This window comes from Ambystoma mexicanum, chromosome 4p, assembly GCF_040938575.1.
Source record: "Ambystoma mexicanum isolate Mex_15411 chromosome 4p, UKY_AmexF1_1, whole genome shotgun sequence".
In the NCBI taxonomy this organism is placed as follows: domain Eukaryota; kingdom Metazoa; phylum Chordata; class Amphibia; order Caudata; family Ambystomatidae; genus Ambystoma; species Ambystoma mexicanum.
In genome coordinates, this window is record NC_090927.1 from 983,193,530 (window position 1) to 983,215,473 (window position 21,944).

At 49.1% G+C, this 21,944-nt stretch overlaps 1 protein-coding gene across 1 annotated transcript in view; it reads left to right on the top strand.

Moving 5' to 3' along the window:
* SEC63 (SEC63 homolog, protein translocation regulator) overlaps window positions 1–21,944 on the top strand; it is a 1,285,673-nt gene that overhangs the window by 811,186 nt on the left and 452,543 nt on the right. Inside the window, exons 15-16 of the mRNA XM_069606555.1 lie at window positions 4,710–4,769; window positions 17,402–17,572. Coding sequence (XP_069462656.1) covers window positions 4,710–4,769; window positions 17,402–17,572 — 231 coding nt within the window. The remainder of the gene's footprint in view (window positions 1–4,709; window positions 4,770–17,401; window positions 17,573–21,944) is intronic.

Sequence of the window (21,944 nt, forward strand, 5' to 3'; positions counted from 1 at the left end):
TGAGAAGCCGTCATCCCCCGGGGCAGTGCCGCTCTTTAGGGAGGTGATTGTATCGATTACTTCTTCCGGGGAGATGGGGGCTTCCAGGGTGTCGGCTGTGTCAGGTAGCAGGCCCGGGACGGGGAGAGAATCTAGAAACCTGTCAATGTCCACCCCATCTCCCTTGTATTCAGAGCAATATAGTTTTTCATAATAAAGCCTAAATTGTTCCGCTATCCTGGAATCCCTTGCAGTAGAAGTACCATCCGCGGCGCGGACTGAGTTCACTCTCCTGCTATTCCTAAGTTCGCGGAGTCTCCAGGCCAGAATCTTATCGGCCTTTTCCCCTTTTTCCATGTATTTTTGTTTCAAAAATGAGAGCTTCCTTTCCATTTGCCCTACTTGCAGGTCGGCCAGCCTAGTGCGCAGCCTCTGCAGCTCCTCCCACTGCCCCGGAAACATCTGTGTTTTCAGTTTTCCACCCGGTTGTATGACCTCTATCTTGGATTTCAGGTCTTTCTCTTCCCGTTCCCTCTCCCTTTTTTTTCCCGCCCCAATGCCAATCAGGGTACCTCTGATAGTTGCCTTAAACGCCTCCCACACTCCCATGGTGCCCACCTCTCCGTTGTCGTTGAGGGAGAAGTAGTCTTCTATGGCCTTCAGGAGGGTTTGGCGTGTCTCCTTGTCATGCAGGAGGAGGTCGTTACAACTCCAACGGGAACAGACCGCCGGGGCAGGGGGGAGGCCAATCCTAATCTTAACCATGTCATGGTCCGTCCAGGGGACGGTTTCCACCCCTGCGCCGGCGACCTCCCCCTGCATGGATGAGTCCACCAGATTGTAATCTATTCGCGAGAAAACATCGTGAGGTTTTGAGTAAAAAGTGAAGCCGGGGTTTAGACCTTCTTTGGGTATACTCGAGTCGCACAACCCCAATTCCTCATTCACTTTCTGAAAGGTTGATGCCATTTTTTTGTGAAGACGGAAGTTAGGGCAAGGGTTCGCGGATTTCCTATCCCTCTCGGGGCACAGCACCATATTAAAATCCCCACCCACCAGGAGGGTGTCTTCCGCAAAAGCGACTATTGTCGCCTTCATACTTTCCCAGAAAGTGTCCTGTGACTCGTTTGGGGCATATATGCAGACCAAGGTGAACAAACGTCCCCGCACATCCCCCTTTACCATGAGGTACCGGCCCTCAGGGTCAGCTTTAGACGCTTTGAACCCAAAGTGAGCCCCGGGAGACACCAGTAAAGCCACTCCCCTCTTTTTAGTCTGGGCAGAGGCAGAGAGCACCTGTTCTATGTTTTTGGCCTTGAGTTTGGGCTCCTTCCCCCGAACCCAGTGGGTCTCCTGCACAAAGAGGAATTGTAGATTCATCCTCTTAAATTCACGCATAAGGAGCGACCTCTTGGTGGGTGAGTTGAGCCCACGTACATTCAGAGACCCCACTGACAAGGATTGGAGTGAATCATCCATTGGGACACAATTTGAAGCTCATAGCTCCAATTTCAAGGATGCAAGTGTCGTAGTTCTCCAATTGTGTGGTCAAGTCCCCGAGCCTTGGCGTACTACAACTATTTCCCCAACAACCCAACTTCCCCCCTTCTCTCCCCCCACCCCCCTCCCCCCAGATCGCCTGGTTGTGTTGAGGCATCGTCCCAAAGTTGCACAACCGGCCAACCATGTCTCCCTCCTCCGGGTTCATTAAAGCACCCTTATGAGCCCCCCCCCCTTCTTCGGGGACAATACAAAACGAGAATCATAGCAACCTCCCCCCCTTGAAACGTTCTTGAATGAATTGTTCGTCGGACACCAATGGTTCGTTTCAGCCATTCTGAATGTCCGGAGACGTTGGGGCCACTCTCCTGAATTTCCTTTGGCCTCGTACTCTGCGCCTCTCCTTCGGAGCATTGTTCCCTTTTGGGCCCTTCGGGGCTCGCTCCCGATCGTGGTCACCTGGTTCCAAACCAGAGCCATCTAGGAGTTCACCCGTCACTCTATGGATGTCGTCCTCGGTGACCAGGGCATATTTATATCCCTCGAACTCAAAAGAAAGTGAAAAAGGATACCCCCACCTGTAACGGACTCCCTTGGCTTGGAGCATTTTTGTCAGAGGGGAACAAAGGCGGCGTCTCGCCAGGGTGAAGGCCGATAAGTCTTGATATACCGAGATCTGGGCCCCTTCCCAGTCCACCGGGCCCTTCTTGCGAGCGAGCTCGAGGATCCTGCTTTTCTCTGAGAAATAGTGGAAGCGGACTAAGACAGACGTGGGGCCTCTGGAGGCTGCCCCCGCTCTGTGGGCTCTGTCAATAGTGGGCTTGTTGGTATTGGCCCCGTCAAAGAGCACTCCCACCACCGCGTTTACGGCCTTGACGATGTCCGCCTGGGTTTCGCCATCTTGTTCCGGGAAACCTAAGAAGCGTAGTTTGCAGCGCCGTTCCCCATTTTCCAAATCGTCCATTTTTAGAGAACATTTCTCCTCTCTTCTCTCCAGTTCCGATAGGCGCATGTCAAATTGCGTCTCGAAGATGCCATTCGAGGTAGTATTATTTTCCAATGCCTGCACCCTGTCATCTAGATTGTCCACCTTTTTGTCTAGGGTGTCCAGCCTATGGGTAATATCTGCGCGGAATCCTCTGATTTCCTCAAGAAGGGCCGCCATTCCCCTGGAGACCACGTTTGCATCTGTTGCTTCTTGCTGCGTTTGGGCCGCCATTCCAGGGGCTGTGGGGGACTCTGGGAACGGACGCCGGAACCTCTGTAGCGATTCCCTCCAGGACATAGGCCTTTTTCGGGCCCACTTGCTCCGCGGGGGCCACCACCGGGAGATCGTAGCCAGTGGGGCCTGGTTAGCCTCTTTGCATCCTGGGGGAGGCGGGGGCCCCTGGTTGGCCTGGGGCCAAGGGCGGAGGTCCGGTTATGGGGGGTTCAGCGCCGCTATCAGGTCCCTTAGTGTGGGTGGGGGTCTCCCCTTCTCGGGTTTTCACCTTGTAGTTCACCGCAGTTGGGGCCGTGGCCTGGGGTGGTGAAGCTAGCCAGGGAGGGGGCGGGGAGGGGGTCCCGGGCCCCTCAGAGCGACTTTATGCAGCACTTGCGGGGGGTAGATGCTCCCAGTTGGGCCCAGCGCCCCACTCCGTCTCAGGGTGCTTGTGTGGGCTACACTGGGTTTCTCTCCTTCCCCCCCCCGCGATCTGCCGCAGCGCCCTCTTCTCGGGCTCCTGGGACCTCCTCTCGGGCCGTTGCTCCGCCGCCGACAACCGGCAGGCCGAGGCGGATGTCCGCGGCCTCGGTTGCCTGGGTCTCTGTGGGCCTTCCCTGGGCCCGGGCTCGGCGCTGCGTGCCGCAGAGCCTCAAAAGCCGCAGGGGGGAGGGACTTCGCGCCCTCCGGAATCGCGGGGCTGTAACTCCGGCTCCTTTGCACCCCTGAGGCTCGGGTTTGAGCTGGGGGTGCTCTGCACCTTCGTACTGGGGGGGGGGGTGTATGTCCCGCTCCGGGGGTGTCGGGGGGGGGGGGGGGGGGGGGGCTCAGGTCCCTCGATTAGCGCCCAGCTGGGGAGACGAGCGGAGATGCTTCAGAACATCTCGGCGCCCCCTGGTGGATCCTTTTTTTTTCTTTATCATTTTTTTTGGTATTCAGCATTTTCTTCCATTTGTTTCTTTTTCTTCAAAGTTTTGTCCGCATACCGCCTTGCAATACCCTCTAGAGGGTATGTAAGGTTTCCAGACAGTCTGTACCTGGATGACCTAAGGAATCTGTGGCGGAATATTGCACACATCAGAAAGAACATTATTGAAGTTAAGTAGCTTATACTCTTACCATCCCTCCTCTTTCCTCCATACCACTGTGGCATCTGTCCCGTAGGGAGAGTACCAGAGGTTAGCAAAGCAATGGGCTTTTGAAAACTCACAAAGCCAGGCAGCACATGAGTTGATTTTCGTCCATCAATCATTTTTCTGCCTGCACTCGGCTGTACACATAGTGAGTGCCTTTCTCGTTTTTGCTTTTTTGACATCGGCCCTTCTCCCCTTGCATGGTCTTCGCTTATGTCCCCAACCCCCCCCACCCCGCTCTCTGGTACTGACACACATTTGTGTTGTGTATTTGCGAGCTTGGATCTTTCTTGGACACTGAACCGTGTGATGAACTTTCTTTTTTGCTGTAGGTTGAAGCCCTAGGAGGGAGTTTCCAGGCAGCCTCCATCAAACGTCTTCACCTACATTTCATTTTCAATCTAATGGCAATTTTGCCTTCTTGCCTTTGCCAAAGGGGACACAATTTTTAGCAGATACAGCCGTTCAAGACATGTTATTTCTTTAAAAAATCTCTAAAATTAGAGGGACGCGCCGGGTGACTTCTGCCCCAGCAGAGCTGGTGTTTTAGAAAGACGATTGACTGGAGACTGTTTGAAGGCCCTTGAGCGATGACCTTATACCAGAGAGATGCATCCCATTGTTACTCTATCCTGCCCTCTGTACAATTGTTTGCAAACTGTCCTGCTGAAACCAATATGAATAACTTATGCTATGTTCTTCACAAGAGAATTGCTGTACAATGTTTTCTGTCCTGCAGTACATTATGCGGTAACACTAAAAATATTTGTTGGAAATTCTGCAGTTTTTATTTAGATGTTTCTTTGTGTAATAATTTCTAGTATTTTTGTATATCTTTGATATTTGGTAGTTTGCTGGTGCCTTATGTGAAATAACCTCTTTTTTTTGTTGGTTAGGATGTGTTTGAAAAAGAACAGTCAACCTGTGCAGCAGAAGACCAATCTCCAGAGGAGGCTGTGAGTACAAATTCACTAGGTTCTGGGTAGTTTACTTAAGTTGGAGTTTTTTCTGGCGCTTTTTCTCTGGGGCACACTTTGACTGGTGCTGTAAACTAGTACCAGTTCCTTTTGTGTTCACAAGCGTCTGACTGAACTTGCTTGTCGCCCCTAAACCCCACTCTTCAGTCATTCCCCTGGGACGAGAGCCTTTGCTGTACCACTCACCACTCAGCAGCTACTTTGCCTCACAATCTGCGTTATTCTGTGCAAGCAGTTGTAAGCACCATGCCTGCTTACTACTGAGGTATTCTAAGCAATTGTAGCAGATCATTTGTCATTGTCTGTATTCCCAGATGTAGGCTGCAATACTGCACAATAAATGGCTACTTTTTGTGAGGTGAAGATCTCCATGCCATGCACCCAAGACCACTCCCTCCTATGCCTAGGCACAGATGATATATTGTAACCTTGCTCTGGGTGACGATCACTGTCAGCACAATCTGGGACGCGACCGATTTCAAACCCTTGCAGAGCAGTATATTGTAACAGTGCCAGGACCTAATTTTTAAAACTTAATAAAGGTATGCCATTAGTTCTTGTTCTCAAGTGCCCCCTTCAGCGGAACTGATCTTCCTAGCCAGCCTTTATGTGCCTTTAGGCCATGGTTAATTTTTTGATAAGCCTTAAAGCATGTGGATGTATGTGTACCTTACGAAAACTGTGAGCACTTAGTTTGTCATGCATCTTCATTATAGTCGAGGTTTATTTTAAAAACTCATCAATATGATGGTGTTGCTTTTTTAAAGATGACTCCACTGGTCCATGTTTTAAACGTCTTGTGTTTGTATACCATGATTGTTTCTGCAACATTTTTGTAATGCCTGTCTCAATGAGTCTATAACCTCAGCTCTGGATCCTGTAATCCACCTGTCCATGAAAGAAGTTCACCATCCAACACACAACCTCCATTCTGTGTTTTCAGGGCAAAGTCCTCTTCAATACCTTTTTTTGCAGGAGGCATGTTGGTGTTCCCCATGCACCTTTGTAGATAGACAAACACTCATGTTGCAGTTTGTAAACTGTGTCCTCTTCTTTGGTGGTTGCAGCCCACTTCTAATACTGGAAAATATTTTGCGCTACATGTGCATTTGTAGCAAAATAACATTCTATGGAGGCCTTGCAGTGCGTTTTAGATGGCTCTCTTGTGTTAAATCAATCCCCCCTTTCCTTCTCTGGTACTCATGGATACCATGGTGAGTTGCAGGAAGTCCATCTTGTGTGGGGCGAGTCAGTAGGGACTATGTTGGTCATGTCTGGTTTGGTCTGCTCACCACCTGATGGGCCTCCCAGAGATGAGGAGAGGGATCTTTCAGGCTTGCCACCCCGACCAAGACCGGATATTGAACCCACTGAACTGTTCCCAGATCCCTCCTTCTAAATAACATCAGTGATTTCTTTGAGAACCCAAATAAGTCTTGGGCAACCTTGCCTACCGCTGCATATGTATCTGGAGCAAGCTGTAGTACAAAATAGCAAGCTTTACGATTGTTACACTCATAGCTGTTTGTAAAGGACATCACACCGGTAACCAGCATAGTGTTGGGAAACTAGAGAGTGACGCCCAGGGCACAAAAACAAAAGACGTTGGTGAACAACTTGCTAAGGAAGAAAATATGTTAACCATACTTTTAAGAATAGTGCATCACACATTCAAGATCAGTAAGAACTTTTGTAACTGTTTACTCTTAGAATTACAGTTACCAACCAACTCTTTACTAACTTTTAAACACTTATTTTCTTTTCTAGGCAGAAGTCCCAATCCCTTAAGTCTTTCCCTTATTCTTGGAGCATGAGTGTTCTCAGTGGCAGAAGCGGGGTCACTAGGACTAGTGACCAACAGGCAGTGTCAGAATAGGTTCTTTAGTAGCAAAAGTCAGAGTTCCTTAGGAAAACTGAGCAAACAGTTGAGTACTTTACTTTTGAGTGCATATGGACATATCTCCCCTGTGAAAAACGTAGTGAGCTAAAGTGTGATTCAGACTCTCCCGGGGGGACAGCCACCCAAGAACAGGTCAATGGGCTGTGTGCCGGTAGAACTCTCAGACCACCTTTTGCACCTATATAAAGTATAGGCTACCTAAAGGTTACTTACCAGTATCTGAGTTGCTTAACTGAATGTTGGTTAACAAATTGATTTGCTACTCTGACTACTTGCCGGTATTCATCTAAAATCTATTTCCTTGAGTAATGCTTAAATGCCTTACTGTATAAATGTGGTGAAGTTCACTTACCTATGATTCTAATATTGTTTGAGTTGCCTTGGTATTTATAATAAACAACCATATTTTTATAAGACTACAGTGTATGTGGATTCTTGACTATAGGTGTGCCCTGAGTTCTTTGCACTTAACTACAGCCCTCATAGCTACCAAAACCTTTTGGGTAGTTCAGGCCAAACCTAGGAATTGGAGCCCTGTACACCTAAGAGTGAGACATCTTCAGTCCTACCATAAAACTCCCTAACACTTAGATTTGCAAGACAGTCCACAAGAATACAACTCGAACTTGAAAAGTCCAAGCCTAAACTGCAGGGGTGTTAGGCAGAATCCTGTGCAGTTCCCTTGGGGACCACTGCAAGAAAATTAAGACTACAGGAGTAAGCAGTAACCCCAATTGGTAGCAGTCTGTACTTCCCAGATTTACCTGGTAGCTGTGGCTGAGCAGCCAGACTTCTCTCAAGAAGAGTAGGGCAGTATACAGAGAATACACAATAGGGCTAAAAACACAGTAGAGCAAGCAAACACTGACCAGAGCTTGGTATCAAAAGTATATAATTATTTAACACACACTTCAGGAAATACACTAGCACTATAAATCAAAGCAAGTTCAAACACAATCAGAAAAGTATACACACCTCTCTTGAATTATTAGACAAGTCTAAGTCAAAACACCACTATTTGTAAAAACGGATGCAAGCGCGTAACTTAGATGGCACTCCAATAATTAAGTTAAAGGGAGAGAAAAAGGCAGGTCATGAAAATAAAACAGTTCCCAACACTTTTCTAAGACCAAAACAAGTTAGTAAAGGCAGAGTCTACGGTAGAGCCAAAGTTCATAGGCCAGGTCCACTTTAAATGGAGCAAGGTGAAATGTGCCCAAGATCACACAGTTGAGAAATGCATTCAAGTCTTTGTAAAAATGTTCAAAAGAGGTTGGGTTGATTCAGAAGGTAAAGTTAGAAGGTCTGGGGGCTAACCCAGTTGGAAAGACAAGGATTTAAGGGTCACCTTTAGCAAACCGTAGAAAGGGAGGCCAGGTGGAACACATTACCTTTAAAGTTGAGGAAGCTCCAGCGGTGGCAGTTAGTTTCTGGCAGCGGGTGCAGTTCGTGGTTTCGACTAGGGGAAAAGATCTCGTCGAGGAGGAAACTTGGAGTCATTGCATCCCATAGGAAATATTCCGGTGGAATATTCTGCGTGGTAACCACTGCCACCAGCCAGAAACTCGACAAGGGGAGACTGGACAGTGCCCCCTTGGAAACAGACCCAGGGGCAATCGAATTAACCCCTTCCAGTACTTCCACAATATGATGGCTTGTACTGGTTCTGTTCACAATTTTGGACTAGTAAAGTCAATGGTGACTTTACATGCCCTGGGTGGCAGTAGTCAGTCCCAGGATATGGAGTTTGTTTGGGGGTCACCATGACGCCCCTGTGTTACTGCACTGAGGGTGCTGTGTAACACATACACTAAAACAGATGATACCCTATGGAGTAAAAAGACCCCATAGCCCATAAGCACACAATAAGTCAAAGACATACCTCAAATCATGCCTAAGAGTGGGAGGAAAAGAGTCTCACTCTTAGCAGGAGAAAAAAACAAACCCCAAAAATCCAGCAAAGCTTCTGGGGGACTCACTAGGTTTGGGAAATGAGCCTTATAAGAGAATTCTCCCTAACGGGGGGTCTGGTGCCCTGCAAGTTCACAAAGTTTCCAGCAGTTTCGTGAGCTGGGAAAAGATTAGGAGGGTCTTATGGATGGGCGAAAGGTTCCAAAAGTCAGGTATGAATGTATTCTAGGAAATAAAACTGTCCCCAGCTTTCGGAGGGCTTTCGGTAATAATAAGTTTTATTGAAGCCAAGAAGCCAAACAAAGGTAAAAGTTTTCAAAATGTTCAAAACAGGTGGAGATAGGGGTGCAGTTAAGTATTGATTTAACGCACCCTTGTACTCCGGTTTCTCTTCAGACTTGTCATGTCAGAGGTTGTTTATCCCGTTGTTGGTTCTGTTTGCCAGAGTCGCGGGTCGAAAAGGTGTCCCATTTAGATACAGAAGCTGGGGCAAGCTGTTCCTGCAGATGAATGTAATTCGCACCGATGCAGCACTCTTCTGGGCAATGAACAAGACTCGGGGAAGCCGGTTTTGATGATCGTCACCCATGTACGGCGACACGAAGGGACACAGTTTTTGCAGTAAGTCGGCCTCCTACCTCAGGCCCTGGAACGCAGACATTTGCAGGTGCCACCTTTGTAGAACAAGCTAGTGGTCCCCAAAGTTACAAGCCGAAACACAGAACCACAACACCCTGGAGTTGGTCAGTCCACAGGATGGTTCCAGGAATGCTTCCGAAGACTCCAGATGGCTGGCCACCGAGCAGATGTCGGTAATGGTTGGAACCACCACTCAATGGGTCGAAGTACCACCGAAGTCCTTGTGAAGATAACCAGCCAGAAAGAGCTCCACCGGGACTTCAGCAAAAGTTGGTTGCCAGGCCTTATTAGGACAGTCCATGGGTCTTCTACGGTCTTCACAACTTGGCAGGATACATGGCTCCTTGCAGGATTTTTCCAGGATCTCTGGGGCATGACTGCATTTCTCCTCTTCTTAGCCAGAAACTCAGCTCAGACAGTAACTCGCCTCACCCAATGGAAGATATGTCCCTCTCTCACACACACACCCCAGCAATGGTCCAATGAGGACTACTACTATACACACACGTACGTTTTGCAAGAACATGTCGGAACGGACCATGAGGGCTCGGCGTGACCGACTTACCAACTGGCTGGAAGAGAAGAGCCCACCGGTAGGTGGCCTTCTCAACCCTCTCCTGATCCAAGGGATGACACGGGAACGGAGACGGCCACGACAGGGACGGATGACGACAGTGGTGACGACGGGATGGGCCTTCCATCATCACCACCTCCTCTGGCTCCCCGCCCGACGAAATTGGCTCCTTCCATGCCATGATCGCCAGGGCATCCGAGCTCTTCCAGCTCTGCCGCGAGGAACAGAAGAAGGAAGGTTTCCTCAATCAACGGCGGGAGGCCAAGAGGAAGACGGTCCTCTCGATTCCCTTACTCGACGACATCTGGGACGAGGGGCTGTCACTCCTGAAGAACCCGTCCACATCCCCCACCAGGAGAGACTGGTACGAGAAGAAGTACCGGGTCCCGAATTCCGCCCCCATGTGTCTTAGGGCTCAGCCGACCCTGGATTCGGTCGTCTCTGCGGCGGGCAAGAAGAAAGCGGCGGGGGCGACGGCTTCAACTTCGACCTCCCCGCTGGACGGCAAGGGGAAGAAACTGGACGCCATGGGACGACTGGTCCTCTCGTCGGCAGCGACGACGATTAAAGCGGCCAACGCCCTCGCGATTGTAGCTCGCTACGACAGGGAGCTGTGGTTTAAGATCGCTCCCCTGCTGGACTTCCGCCCGGACAACAAGAGGGCTAAGGTCCTGGAGATCCTACAGAAAGGCGAGGTGGTGTCGGGCCACGTCATAACGGTGGCCACAGACATTGCTGACACCGGTTTTTGCCAGATGGGCAACAGCGTTTGCCTTCGCCGGCGTGGTTTGCTCAAGGCAACCGATTTCCGCCAAGACGTGCAGACCAGGGTTCTGGACATGCCCTTCGACGGGAACAATCTGCTTGGCAAGACTGTGGACGAGTCCCTGCAGGCCATCAAGGCCGACATGGAGACGGCTCGGGCCTTGGGTTTCTGCAACAACGGCTGCCCTTTCGGAACTCCGGAGGCAAGCAAGGTTCCTCCAAAGGATTCGGCGGCGGCTCCTCGACGTACCGCCAGGCGGCCCACTCCTCATCGCAGGAGGCCTACAGAGGGCGGGGCAAGTCAGGAGGATCTCGTCGTTGCCAAGGAGGCCAGGGCGGCAAGGCCGCTGCCAAGCAGGATTGAACCGGCCATAGCGTCGGGCCCCCACCTGAGTACCCCGGTGGAAGGCCGGCTGGCGAAGTTCGTCAGTGTGTGGGAGTCCATCTCCACCGACCGATGGGTGCTGGATGCCCTGGCCCGCGGACACACTCCAGTTTCTAAAGAAGTGCCCCCGCATTCCACCTGTGGCCAGGAAGGAAAACCACGTCCTTCAACTGTTGCTGGAAGTAAGGGCGATGCTGAAGAAAGGAGCCATCGAGCTCGTCCCAAAGAGACTCGGGGGCTCCGGAGTGTACTCACGATACTTCCTTGTAAGAAAGAAGACCGGCGGCTGGCGACCCATCCTGGACCTTCGTCGTCTAAACAAGTACATCAAGTTCCGGATGGTCACCCTCCAGCACATGCTGGGACAGCTGGAGGAAGCAGACTTCCTATCATCGCTGGACTTGGAGGATGCCTACTTTCACATCCCCATTCTAAAAGGACATCGAAAGTTCCTGAGATTCGTAGTCCAAAGGAGACACTATCAGTTCAAGGCCCTTCCCTTCAGATTGAAGTCGACGCCCAGTGTATTCACCAAGTGCTTAGCACCAGTGGCAGCACGGCTGCGCCTGCACGGGATCCACGTCCACCCCTACCTGGACGATTGGCTCATCCGAGCGAAGACAAGAGAACTTGCCGTCGTACACACAGCGAAGACCGTCCAACTGCTCACGGATCTGGGATTCTCGATCAACTTTGCAAAATCCCATTTGGTGCCGTCGCCCTGTTCCTGGGAGCCAGGCTCAACACAGTGGCGCGATTGGCTTCTCCATCGGAGGAAAGGACGAAGGCCATCCTAGGCAAGGTGCAACGGCTGTCGGCCATGGACGTGGCCAGGGTGAGGTCCATTAAGTCCTTGCTCGGCATGATGTCCTCGTGCATCTACCTCGTGCGCCTATACAAGTTGCGAATGTGTCCACTGCAAGAGTTCCTCGACGTCCGTTGGATGCAGGCGGCGGGCAGCTTCGAAGATAGGATCTCGCTCAACGAGACCTTCCGCCAAGCGATCCGGTGGTGGGGCGCCTGCGCGCATCTGGCGGCGGGTATGGACTTTCCAGACCCCGGCACATCAGGAGACAGTGACAATGGACGCCTCCCTGGAAGGATTGGGAGCGCACACCGGAGATCTCCACGCAAGAGTCCTGTGGCTCCCGGAGGAGAGGTCACTGCACATCAATGTCATGGAGCTCCAAGCCGAGTTCTGGGCCCTCGGGTCGTTCCTCCCATCCCTCAAGGGCAAGGTGGTAAGGATCTTCACCGACAACACCACCACGATGTTCTACATCCGGAAGCAGGGAGGAACCAGATCCCCAGCCCTATCCAGGGAAACCCAGGATCTGTGGAACTGGGCCGTCGCCCAAGGATGTTTCTGGTACCCTTCCATCTGGCAGGAATAAAGAACACGATCGCCGACTCACTCAGCAGGGAGCTGCGCTCGTGCCACGAGTGGGAACTGTCAGGATCAAGTGGATCTACTTTTCCAACGATGGGGCAATTCCCAGATCGACCTATTCGCGACGGCGGAGAACACCAAGTGCCGGAGGTTCGCCAGCACATTTCCCCAGCCGGGGAGCATGGGAGATGTCTTCTCATTCCCCTGGGACGGCCTGTTCCTGTATGTGTTCCCACCGTTGCTGCTGCGACTTTTCAACCAACTCAGACGGTCCTGGTGCAGAATGATCCTCATTGCACCGGCGTGGCCGAGGCAGATCTGGTTCCCAGACCTGGACATGTCAGCGCCTCCCCCACCCCCAGTCAAACTGCCGACGGACGCAGACTTCCTCGCCAGAGAAGGGGGCGCCATCCTCCACCACGACCCGTGGTCGCTAAACTTGCAGGCCTGGCTCCTGCAGTACTAGAGTTTGGAGGGTACGATATCCCAGCGGACTGCAAGGAGGTGCTTGCAAAGGCCTGGGCGTCCTTAACTCTCAAGTGCTATGGACACAAATGGAAGAGGTTCTCTGTCTGGTACCGTGCACAGAAGATTAACCCTCTGCGGATTACGGCCCCTCAAGTGCTGCCGTACCTACTGTCGCTGGCCAAGGCAGGGCTAGCTCATGCCTCCATCAAGATACATCTGGCGGCGATTTCCCGCTACACCGGAACGCTGCGCGATCATCTCTGTGGTCTCATCGCCTGGGGAAAGAGTTTATGAAGGGACTGTTCCGAACATGACGGGCCGGTGAAGGCTCCGGCCCCGGCATGGGAACTCAACGTGGTGCTGGGCAGGCTCATGGGGCCGCCATTCGAGCCTCTGCATTCGGCACTGTTGAAGTTCCTATTGTGGAAGACAGCATTTGTTGTGGCCATCACCTCTGCACGAAGAGTGGGAGTGATCCAGGCCCTCTCCTGCAGACCACCCTACCTGACATTCCACGAGACGAGGGTTGTGCTAAGGACGCACCCCTCCTTCATGCCCAAGGTGCCATCGGACTTCCATCTCAACGAACCCTTGGTGTTACCTGTTTTCTTCCCGTCGCCTTCGTCGCCGGCCGAGAGGACTTTGCACTCGCTGGATGTGGCTAGAGCACTGAAGTTCTACATGGACCACACGAAGAGTTTTCGGAAGACATCACAGCTGTTTGGAACTTTGGGACTGTGAACCAAGGGAAGGCCCTCTCGAAGGCTTCCATTTCCAGATGGCTCTCTGGCTGCATCATGCACTGTCACCGGTTGGCAAACCGGCCGTCTGAGAGCCCATTCGGCCAGAGAGATCGTTGCTACCACGGCGTTCTTGTCTGGTGTGCCCCTGCTGGACATCTGCAGGGCTGCTACGTGGAGGTCGACGCACACCTTCACGAGATTCTACTGCGTCGACCGGGATTCCAGGGAGGAGTCCAGAGTCGACCAGGCAGTGCTGCGCAACCTGTTCGTCTGAAGGTGGGCCTGGGGAGTGGGTAAGAGATGCTTAATGTTGAGCCTTGCCACCTCCCGTGGTTGTGCATGTGTGTACTGCTATGTATTCTTGTATTCATGAGCATGTGAATCCATGCCAGACCCCAAGCTGGAGAAGGAACAAGTTACTTACCTGTAACTGTTGTTCTCCAGCATGGATTCACATGTGAACCCTCCCTACCCCTCTGCGGCTCTTCTCTTGGTCCTACTGCCACTTTACGTGCAACCAAATCTGAAGATGGCTGCCAGAGGAGGGGCTTAGGTAGAGGGCAGTCATTGGCTGGGGGCAGTATGACCAAGAGACCAGTGATTGGTTATTAGGAGAAAGACCGTTCAGAAACAAAATTGATTTTTTTCTTGACCGAGGATTCCCAGCCTGACGACTGGGAATATTCATGAGCATGTGAATCCATGCCAGACCCATGCTGGAGAACAACAGTTACAGGTAAGTAACTTGTTCCTTTTTTAAAAGAAAACCTCAAACAACTGTTTTTTCAAAAACACATTTATTTTATTAAAAGACACAGGGTAAGGTTCTCAAAAAAAATGTTGACGCAAGAAATGAAATGCACAAGCACCTCTCAATCGCTTGCGCCAAAAAAAGCAGCCCAATCCGCAATGGGATCTGAATGGGCGCATACAAGATGCGCCCATTCAGATGGCTTTTTTCATCCCTTTGTGCGAATCAGGAGCTGTTTCTGCACCTTTTAGAAGCGCACCCTGAATTTACAAACAAGATGCACTTTGAAATGTGTAGAAAATGTAGAGAATCCTATGCACCTGCTTTGAGTAGGCACACGGTGGGTGCCACTACATGATGGGGTCTTACTGACATTCATACATTGTTACATTTAAAAAAATATATATTTTTAGTGTGACAGCAGGGTTATGAACTGCTGTTTTCTCGCTTCCATTTCTGTTCCTCAAATGGGATAGAAATGTTTTTTCGGTTGCACTTTACAGGGCCAGCCCCCTTAAAGGCCTGTCGCAAAGAATCCTATGCTCTTCTTCTTTTTAATTTTTTTTTTTAGGTGCCCTATTTGTTTGACGATCTGGGCCTAAATCTACTTTTTTTTAAATGTATAAATGGTTACAATAGGAGAGGGACCAGAGGGAGGTGGGGGTGATGGGTGAGATGTGGAGTGGTAGGCAAGAAAGCAGTGAGAGCGCAGTGGGTCAGAGGGGGAAGCGGTGTGCAAGAGAGCCGCAAGGGGGCAGTGCGGCAGTGGACCAGACAGATGGGAGTGGAGGTATCCAAACTAGAGGTGAGCGTGGACTCTGTGGGTGCAGTGGGCTAAAGAGCAGAGAAGGAGCGTGTTAGGCAGAGTTTGTATGCAGTACCCTTTGGGACCACTACACACAACTATGACTGCAGGTGTAACCAAAACCAACCTTTGGTATAAGTCTGTACTACACAGTTTCTGGTAGCGCAGCTGAGCAGCCAGGCTCATCTCAAGAGGGAATGTGAGCTGTAAGGATGTTAAACCGAGGTCTACAATCACAGGTATTCAAATAAATTCTTACACTCAAGGTTTCTTGGTTAAACACTGATTAACTTATTCAACAGTCAGTTATAAATCCTTCACAAGGAGGCAGTTAAATATCATAAATCAATAGACTTCAGTACTATACTTGTTAAGTTTCTGAGGCATTCAAACTACTTTGAAGGAGGAGCAAAATGGCATTCAGAATACTTTGAAGGAGGAGCTAAAAGGAATAGGTTCAGAACATTAAAGAATTACAATTTCTTAGACCGTGCAGATACTTTGAGTTCACCAGAGAGTCAATTCAATAGGATAGGCCAAAGTCAATGGGCTAAAGTCTTGGATAGGTAAAACGGTTCTGGCAAGTAAACGGTAAAGTCTCTGTAGAAGTTCTTAGAAGTAGTTTGTAAGCAGAAGAATTATACGTTGGGTCACCAGCTGATTAGGCCTGGTAGTTGCGAAAGTTTCAAGCACTTTCACCGCAAGACATAAGTACTGTCTCGTTTCATAGTACCTTCCAAATGAAGAAAAAGATGCAGCTGAAGATTTCTGTTCCTGGCAGTTCCTTCAGATCTCGCTGTTCCTGAGCCTCAGTCGTGGGGACAAGAGGGAGGACGTTGGGGGACTCCTGCACTGGGACTGGTCGAAAAGCTGGTACTTGGCAAATCTTAAATTCCGATAGCTGTAGTAAAGCACACAAACGGGTGTCCCTCTCCCTGGTTATTCGGTTTCCTGCAGCACTCTGAGGAAAATACAACCATCTCAGAGAATGGTATCCAGGCGGCTTACGGGTCGAGTCGATTGGTCCCACCAACTCGAAGGAAGAAGTCATCGTTGTGGGGCATCTCTGTTGAAATGAACTTGGCAATTCGGACCTGCAGCAGGGCTTCACCGGGCAAACCAGCGGTCCAGGAGTTGCAGCAGCCGTCCCCTTCCAGCTCGTCTTCAGTTCTTTTGTTCCAGTGGTCGACTCTGCTTTCCAGTCCAAGAGACTCGTCTTTTAAACGGGTTTCTCCCTTTCATTCCAGCCTAGCTGCCACTCACCCAGCAGAGTGGTTGTCCTTGCCGGACAGTCAGCCAGCCAATCACGCCAGAGTGCATTTGGGTCTCCTAGGAGACTAAGCACAGGGAGTTTCGGGCACCTCCTTCACTTCCTGCCCACCCCAGGCACTCAGACGCCAGAGGCGGTCTTCAGTCCTGAAGCCCACCAAAGGCATGGAAACAAAGGTACCAAACCTAGTTTGGCGCGCAGAGACAAACACTAGAAGGACCTTTCCAAAAACAAATGGCAAAAAAAGACCGGGACCTGTATAAAGAAAAGGGGCTTAAGGCGCCATCTTGAAAAACATGTCTCACGCGATTTTTAGCTACCGGTGTTCGTGGTCGGGGAAAAATCATGGTAGTTTGTTGTAAAACCACTGCCACCAGCCATTTCGATAGAAAAGAGTAGCATTTGACTGCTACATGAGTTTCTAGACACAGGGGATACTAGGTAACCCCTCCAGCACTCTATAGGAAGATAGTGTGTGCTGGGTCTAGGAATTTAAAGACTAGTAAAGTCAATTTAACTTTACATTCTCTGGGAAACAGTTGATCCCAGAGAAGTTATTTCAACCTTTTGGAAGTCTAAAAGACATCCCTGTGACACTGCACTGAGGGTGCTGTGTAACTCACATGAAAAGATGATGCCTATGGAGTTATCTAAAACTCCATAATCAAAGAACACAAGAGTAAAACACACATCAAAATACATGAGTGGGAAAAAAGGCTCACACTCTTTCCAGGTAAAAAAAATTCAAGTCCGCAAAATTGCTGGGGGTCTCCAAGGTGAAGGGAATCGGCACATTTATGAGAATTCCCCCTAACAGTGTGCTTTTTGGTAGGAATTAATTTGTTTCTAGGTTTATACATTTCCAAAGTGGATGTTTTGTAGCTGAATACTGCATGTTATGTGAAGGTAAAGCTGTTATTTGTTCTTTATATAAGTTTGAATATTGCTTTTAAAATGTCATATATAGTTCTACTAAATGATATCCATGTCTTTGTTTCCAACTCTTGCAGCCAGGGGATGTCAGTAAAGTTAAAAGCAAAGGTTGGCAGCAAAAGAATAAAGCAGCTAAAAAGGCAACCAAAGCAAAGAAAAAGAAACCAATCAAAAAGAAGCCAGCACTGCCTCCACCTTTGCTAAAACCACAGCAGAAGCCAAAGCAGGCCAATGGAGTGGCTGGAAATGTACGTATAGTTCATTTTGTTTCTGGTGTCTTTTGAATCAATTATATTGAAGGGACTGCAAATTTGTCATACATTATTAATTGGATTTGTTTTCAAAACTGACCGTGTTCACAACAGTGGGGAGTTTGACAGTTTTTGTGGGATTTCTTAACTGCCATGAGTTTTCTGTTGTGTAGTAAATCATTTTGTTGGAGATTTGTACTTAAATCGCATTGTAGTATGCACTAAATGAAAATTCAATAGCACTAGTTTAATTTGGAAACCATTTTCAATGGATTGCCTTTCTCCTGCAGATTCCTCATTGGATAGATCTCCCTTCCAGTGTCAGCTGCTCAAATCTTTTCAACAATGGGCCGTAGTGCACCTCGATTAGACCATCGATCCCTTTTGGCTCGATACATCGGTCGTCGACTCCAGACATGTCAGTCGTACATATACTGCATCACTACGCCCCTGTACCTCCGTTCCAGTTCCTTTTTCCATGCGCTCAGCACGCTGCTTCAACTGAGTAATTCTGTCTTCGTTCGATGCGATTTGAACACAATGCCCTCTCCCAAAGTGTCTGGTTTTTAGCGCTGCAAGGACTGAAGTTTCAAGATGTCCATCACGGACCTGCAAGGCATCTGTGTGTGGTGCCTCTTTGTCGATCATGACACTGAGGTCTGTGATTCCTGTAGAAAGATGAACCTGAAATTGCTACGGGAGAGTTCTGCGGAACTCGTATTTGGCCAGCCCCCATCTAAATCCCTAGCCCGCTCGACCGTTCGCTCAGTCGAGCCCGATACTGAGGGGCCTACTCCTGAAAAGGAGGATAGTGTGAGGGGTCAGAAATGTGAGGTGGACAACTTTGTGAAGATTTTTCAAAAGATACCATTTAATTAACTCAGAGGGTTGGATAAACGCCTCACCATCCATACCCAGATGAGGATTTCCCTTCCTAAAATAAAAGAAAACACTCTAACAAAAGGTTTCTTTCCCTCGCCCTTGTGTACATACAACAAACCCAACAAGGTACTGTATGGCAGATACAAATATAACAAATATGACAGTTAAATTCACAACCTGATAACTGTCTCTCCTTATATTCTGGTTGAATTCCCCTTCACCAGATTCAAGCAGGATTCTATTCAACAGTTCCAAAAGGATAAAGAAATCCTGTCTTGTGATAAAGTTCCAATTCAATTCTTTTGGTTCCAACTTGAATTCAACCAACAGTTTAACAATGTTTTTCCTCCTTCATCTTGTGGCAGAGCTTAGAGTAACTTCTTATCAACCCTGAATACTTGGAATAGCTCATTAGGGTCAACACAATTTGTCTTTGTCAGGATAATTCTGCAACAGTTCACAAAACACTTGTTTTAGGAATTATGATCTTCTGCAATTCACACACAACTTACTTCAGTAATATTATTTTGTCATGATGATTCTGCGCAACTCACAAAAACACTGTTGTGGATCGGCTACTTCGAGATTTTTGACCACACAGCAGTAATTCATTGACTTCCACATGGTCCACTCACCTGCCAGGCCCAATACTACAAAGTCATCTGCTCTGGTGTACTCTCCTGCCAGAACAGAATAAACTACTACAACATCTTCTGACCTGGTGTACTCTCCGGGTAACCCCGCCCCAAGCAGACCACCTTCTCGTTGATGCCCTTGGACTCAGTGCTGATTGTTGCCAGTGCGTCCCCAAAGCCTCTTACAGCATCTTTTGGCACAAGACCATCGATATCGGAACTGCTCATTCATCCCTCAGTCGAGAACTGAGTTTTTCGGCAATATAGCAACAATCTTCGACAGCACTGATGACCAGATGTCGTCGGGCCTCGAGCCTGCTTATATAGGCACTGGTGGCAGAGGTTTTTTCATTGACTAGGCAGACTTAGTCGCATTGGCTGAGGGCCTCCATGAGGCCAGTGGCCTCTACACCTCTCCTGATTTGGAGACCCAACCGGATCATTCTTATGGCATTCTAACGTAACATACTGTGCCACAGTGGATAGGGTGGTGGATACCAGAGGTTGGAGCTCCCCAGCCAGACCCTTGTGCAGTTACGACCTCAGACATCAGACATCCTGGTGGTAGGCAGAGGCCATGCACTAATCCCCCAGTGAATTCCGAATTCACCAGAAAATAGAAGCTGGCAAGGGGAGTCCAGTTTACCTCTCCTCCTCATGGAACAACTGAGGGATTGGTGATGCAGGCGGTTACTGTGAACTCTAGGCCAGTCACATCTACGTGTATAGTCCCTATGGATAGGGAAGATAAGAAAGTTGATGCCCTAGCCAAAAAAGTGTTTTCATCTGGCACTATGGCCCTTAAGGTACTTAACGTGTCCTGTGCTTTTGCGAAGTACACTTTTTGTTTGTAGAAGGCTATAGTGGAAGTCTCAGAATACATTCACGAAGGGGAAATGCATAAGGGCTTTCTCAGAATTGTGGCTGATGGTCAGGAGGTGTCACTGCATTGATTGCAAACGGCCCTGGACGTTGCGGTCTGCATTGGAAGGTCCATGGGTTCAGCAACTGTATTGAGGAGACGGGCGTTTCTGCGCACGTCGCAATTCTCTCTTAATGTCCAGTACTAGTTACTGGACATCACCTTTGCTGGTGAGAATTGGTCGGCCCTAAAGCGGACGAGTCCCTGGAAAAGTGTAAGGACTCAAATCTTGCCACCAGGTCTCTAGGCCTAGCTGTCCAACAGCCAGCTAAAACTACCTTTTGGCTTGGCCTCAAGGGGAAGAGGATACATGCAGTATTTGTCCCCTTTGGCTGGAAGGCTCAGCTGCCGCAATGGGAGGCATTTCCTCTGCTCCGGACAGGGCAGGGGGGCCTCCAAAGGCCAGCAGACACTGGCAGGAGCGGCTGCGGCAGCTCTGCCCTCAAAGCTGCTTTGAGTTCCTCCTCCATGTTTCCCCCAGTTGGAGAATGGATAGGCAAGCACTGGCCTCAATGGTGAGAGATTACCTCTGATGCCTTGGCCCTTAAGCTTGTCCAATGGGGTTACTGTCTGCCATTTCTAAGGAGAACTCCGGACAGACTGTTAGGGGAGGTTTCCTAAAGTTATACTGGTAGTCGGACTTTAGTAGGACTTTAGTAAGCTATCCCTGTGGCTTGTAGATCCCCAACACTTAGTATCAGTCAGTACTAGCTCAGGACCTTGGTAGTGTGGCAGAGCAGTCAGGCTTATCTTAAAAGTAAGATGTAAGCTGTAGGTAAATCCTCAGAATCTTAGTTATACAAGCACAGCAAAGAAGCACTTAGACGTATATATATTTATATAAGTTATATATTTATTATATTTAAGCCAGAATCATTTTAAATACACCAGACTGTAATGGTAGAACACTTAGGAATACTAGATAATACACTTCAACCAGCACTTTGACTTTTGTGTTTGTTAGCAGTTACAATTGTAGCAACGTTAGAAAGGGAAAAGACAAGGCACATTTTTATCGGTGGCCATTACGTTGGCCGAACTGGGTCAGTGTGCATCAGTCCAAACTACGACTGGGTTTTTACCCAAGGTGGTCCTGTAGTTCTATCTGTCCCAGGCTATTGGCCTGCCTGTTTTCTACCCACCTCTGCATCCCTCCAATGAGGATGAGTAGTTCCATAGGTTAGACCCAAAGGCAGCCCTTCGCTTTTATGTTGCAAGAACAGCGTAATTCAGGAAAACGGACCAACTGTTCTTGGCCTTCTTGTTGGCAAGAAAAGGGTTTGGTTGTCACCTATCCATCTCTAGGTGGATCACACTGCATTTCAGAATGTTACCTCAATGCAGGATAGGTTTTACTTCTGAGCATTAGGGCCCCTCTCTGCTCAGGGAGTGGCAGCTTCTTCAGCTCTGCAAAGGGGGTGCCAGTGAGGCACATCTGCCGAGAGGCAACTTGGTCCTCACTGCATACATTCATCAAACACGGCAGCCTGAATTTAGCCCGTGGAGCTGACGCTCGCTTTTACAGGGCGGTGTTACAAGGCTTTCTGGTATATGGACATTCATCCCGCCTCTTTCACGTTTACTGCTTTGGGAGTCTATCTGATGGGGAATCTGCAGAAGAAAGGTAATCCATTGAAGGAGAAATTACTTACGTAATATTCTTTCTATAGATACTTCCCACGCAAATTGCTCATCACCCTCCTGTCCAACCCCGCTATGAAAGTACCTGCAGTTGATGATTGCTCTCTCTATTGGGAGAAAGAGGCAAGCTCTCTTTTAAAGGGCTGCTGTTGAATGTTTGTGTTTTTCCTCATCTCTTGCTGTTCCATTCCTCAAAATAAATAAATTGTATATTTCTGATGTTTGTGAATCTGCTTAGATCACATACTGTGCATAGGCTGACATCTAGTGGAAGCTGCGGAGTATTAGT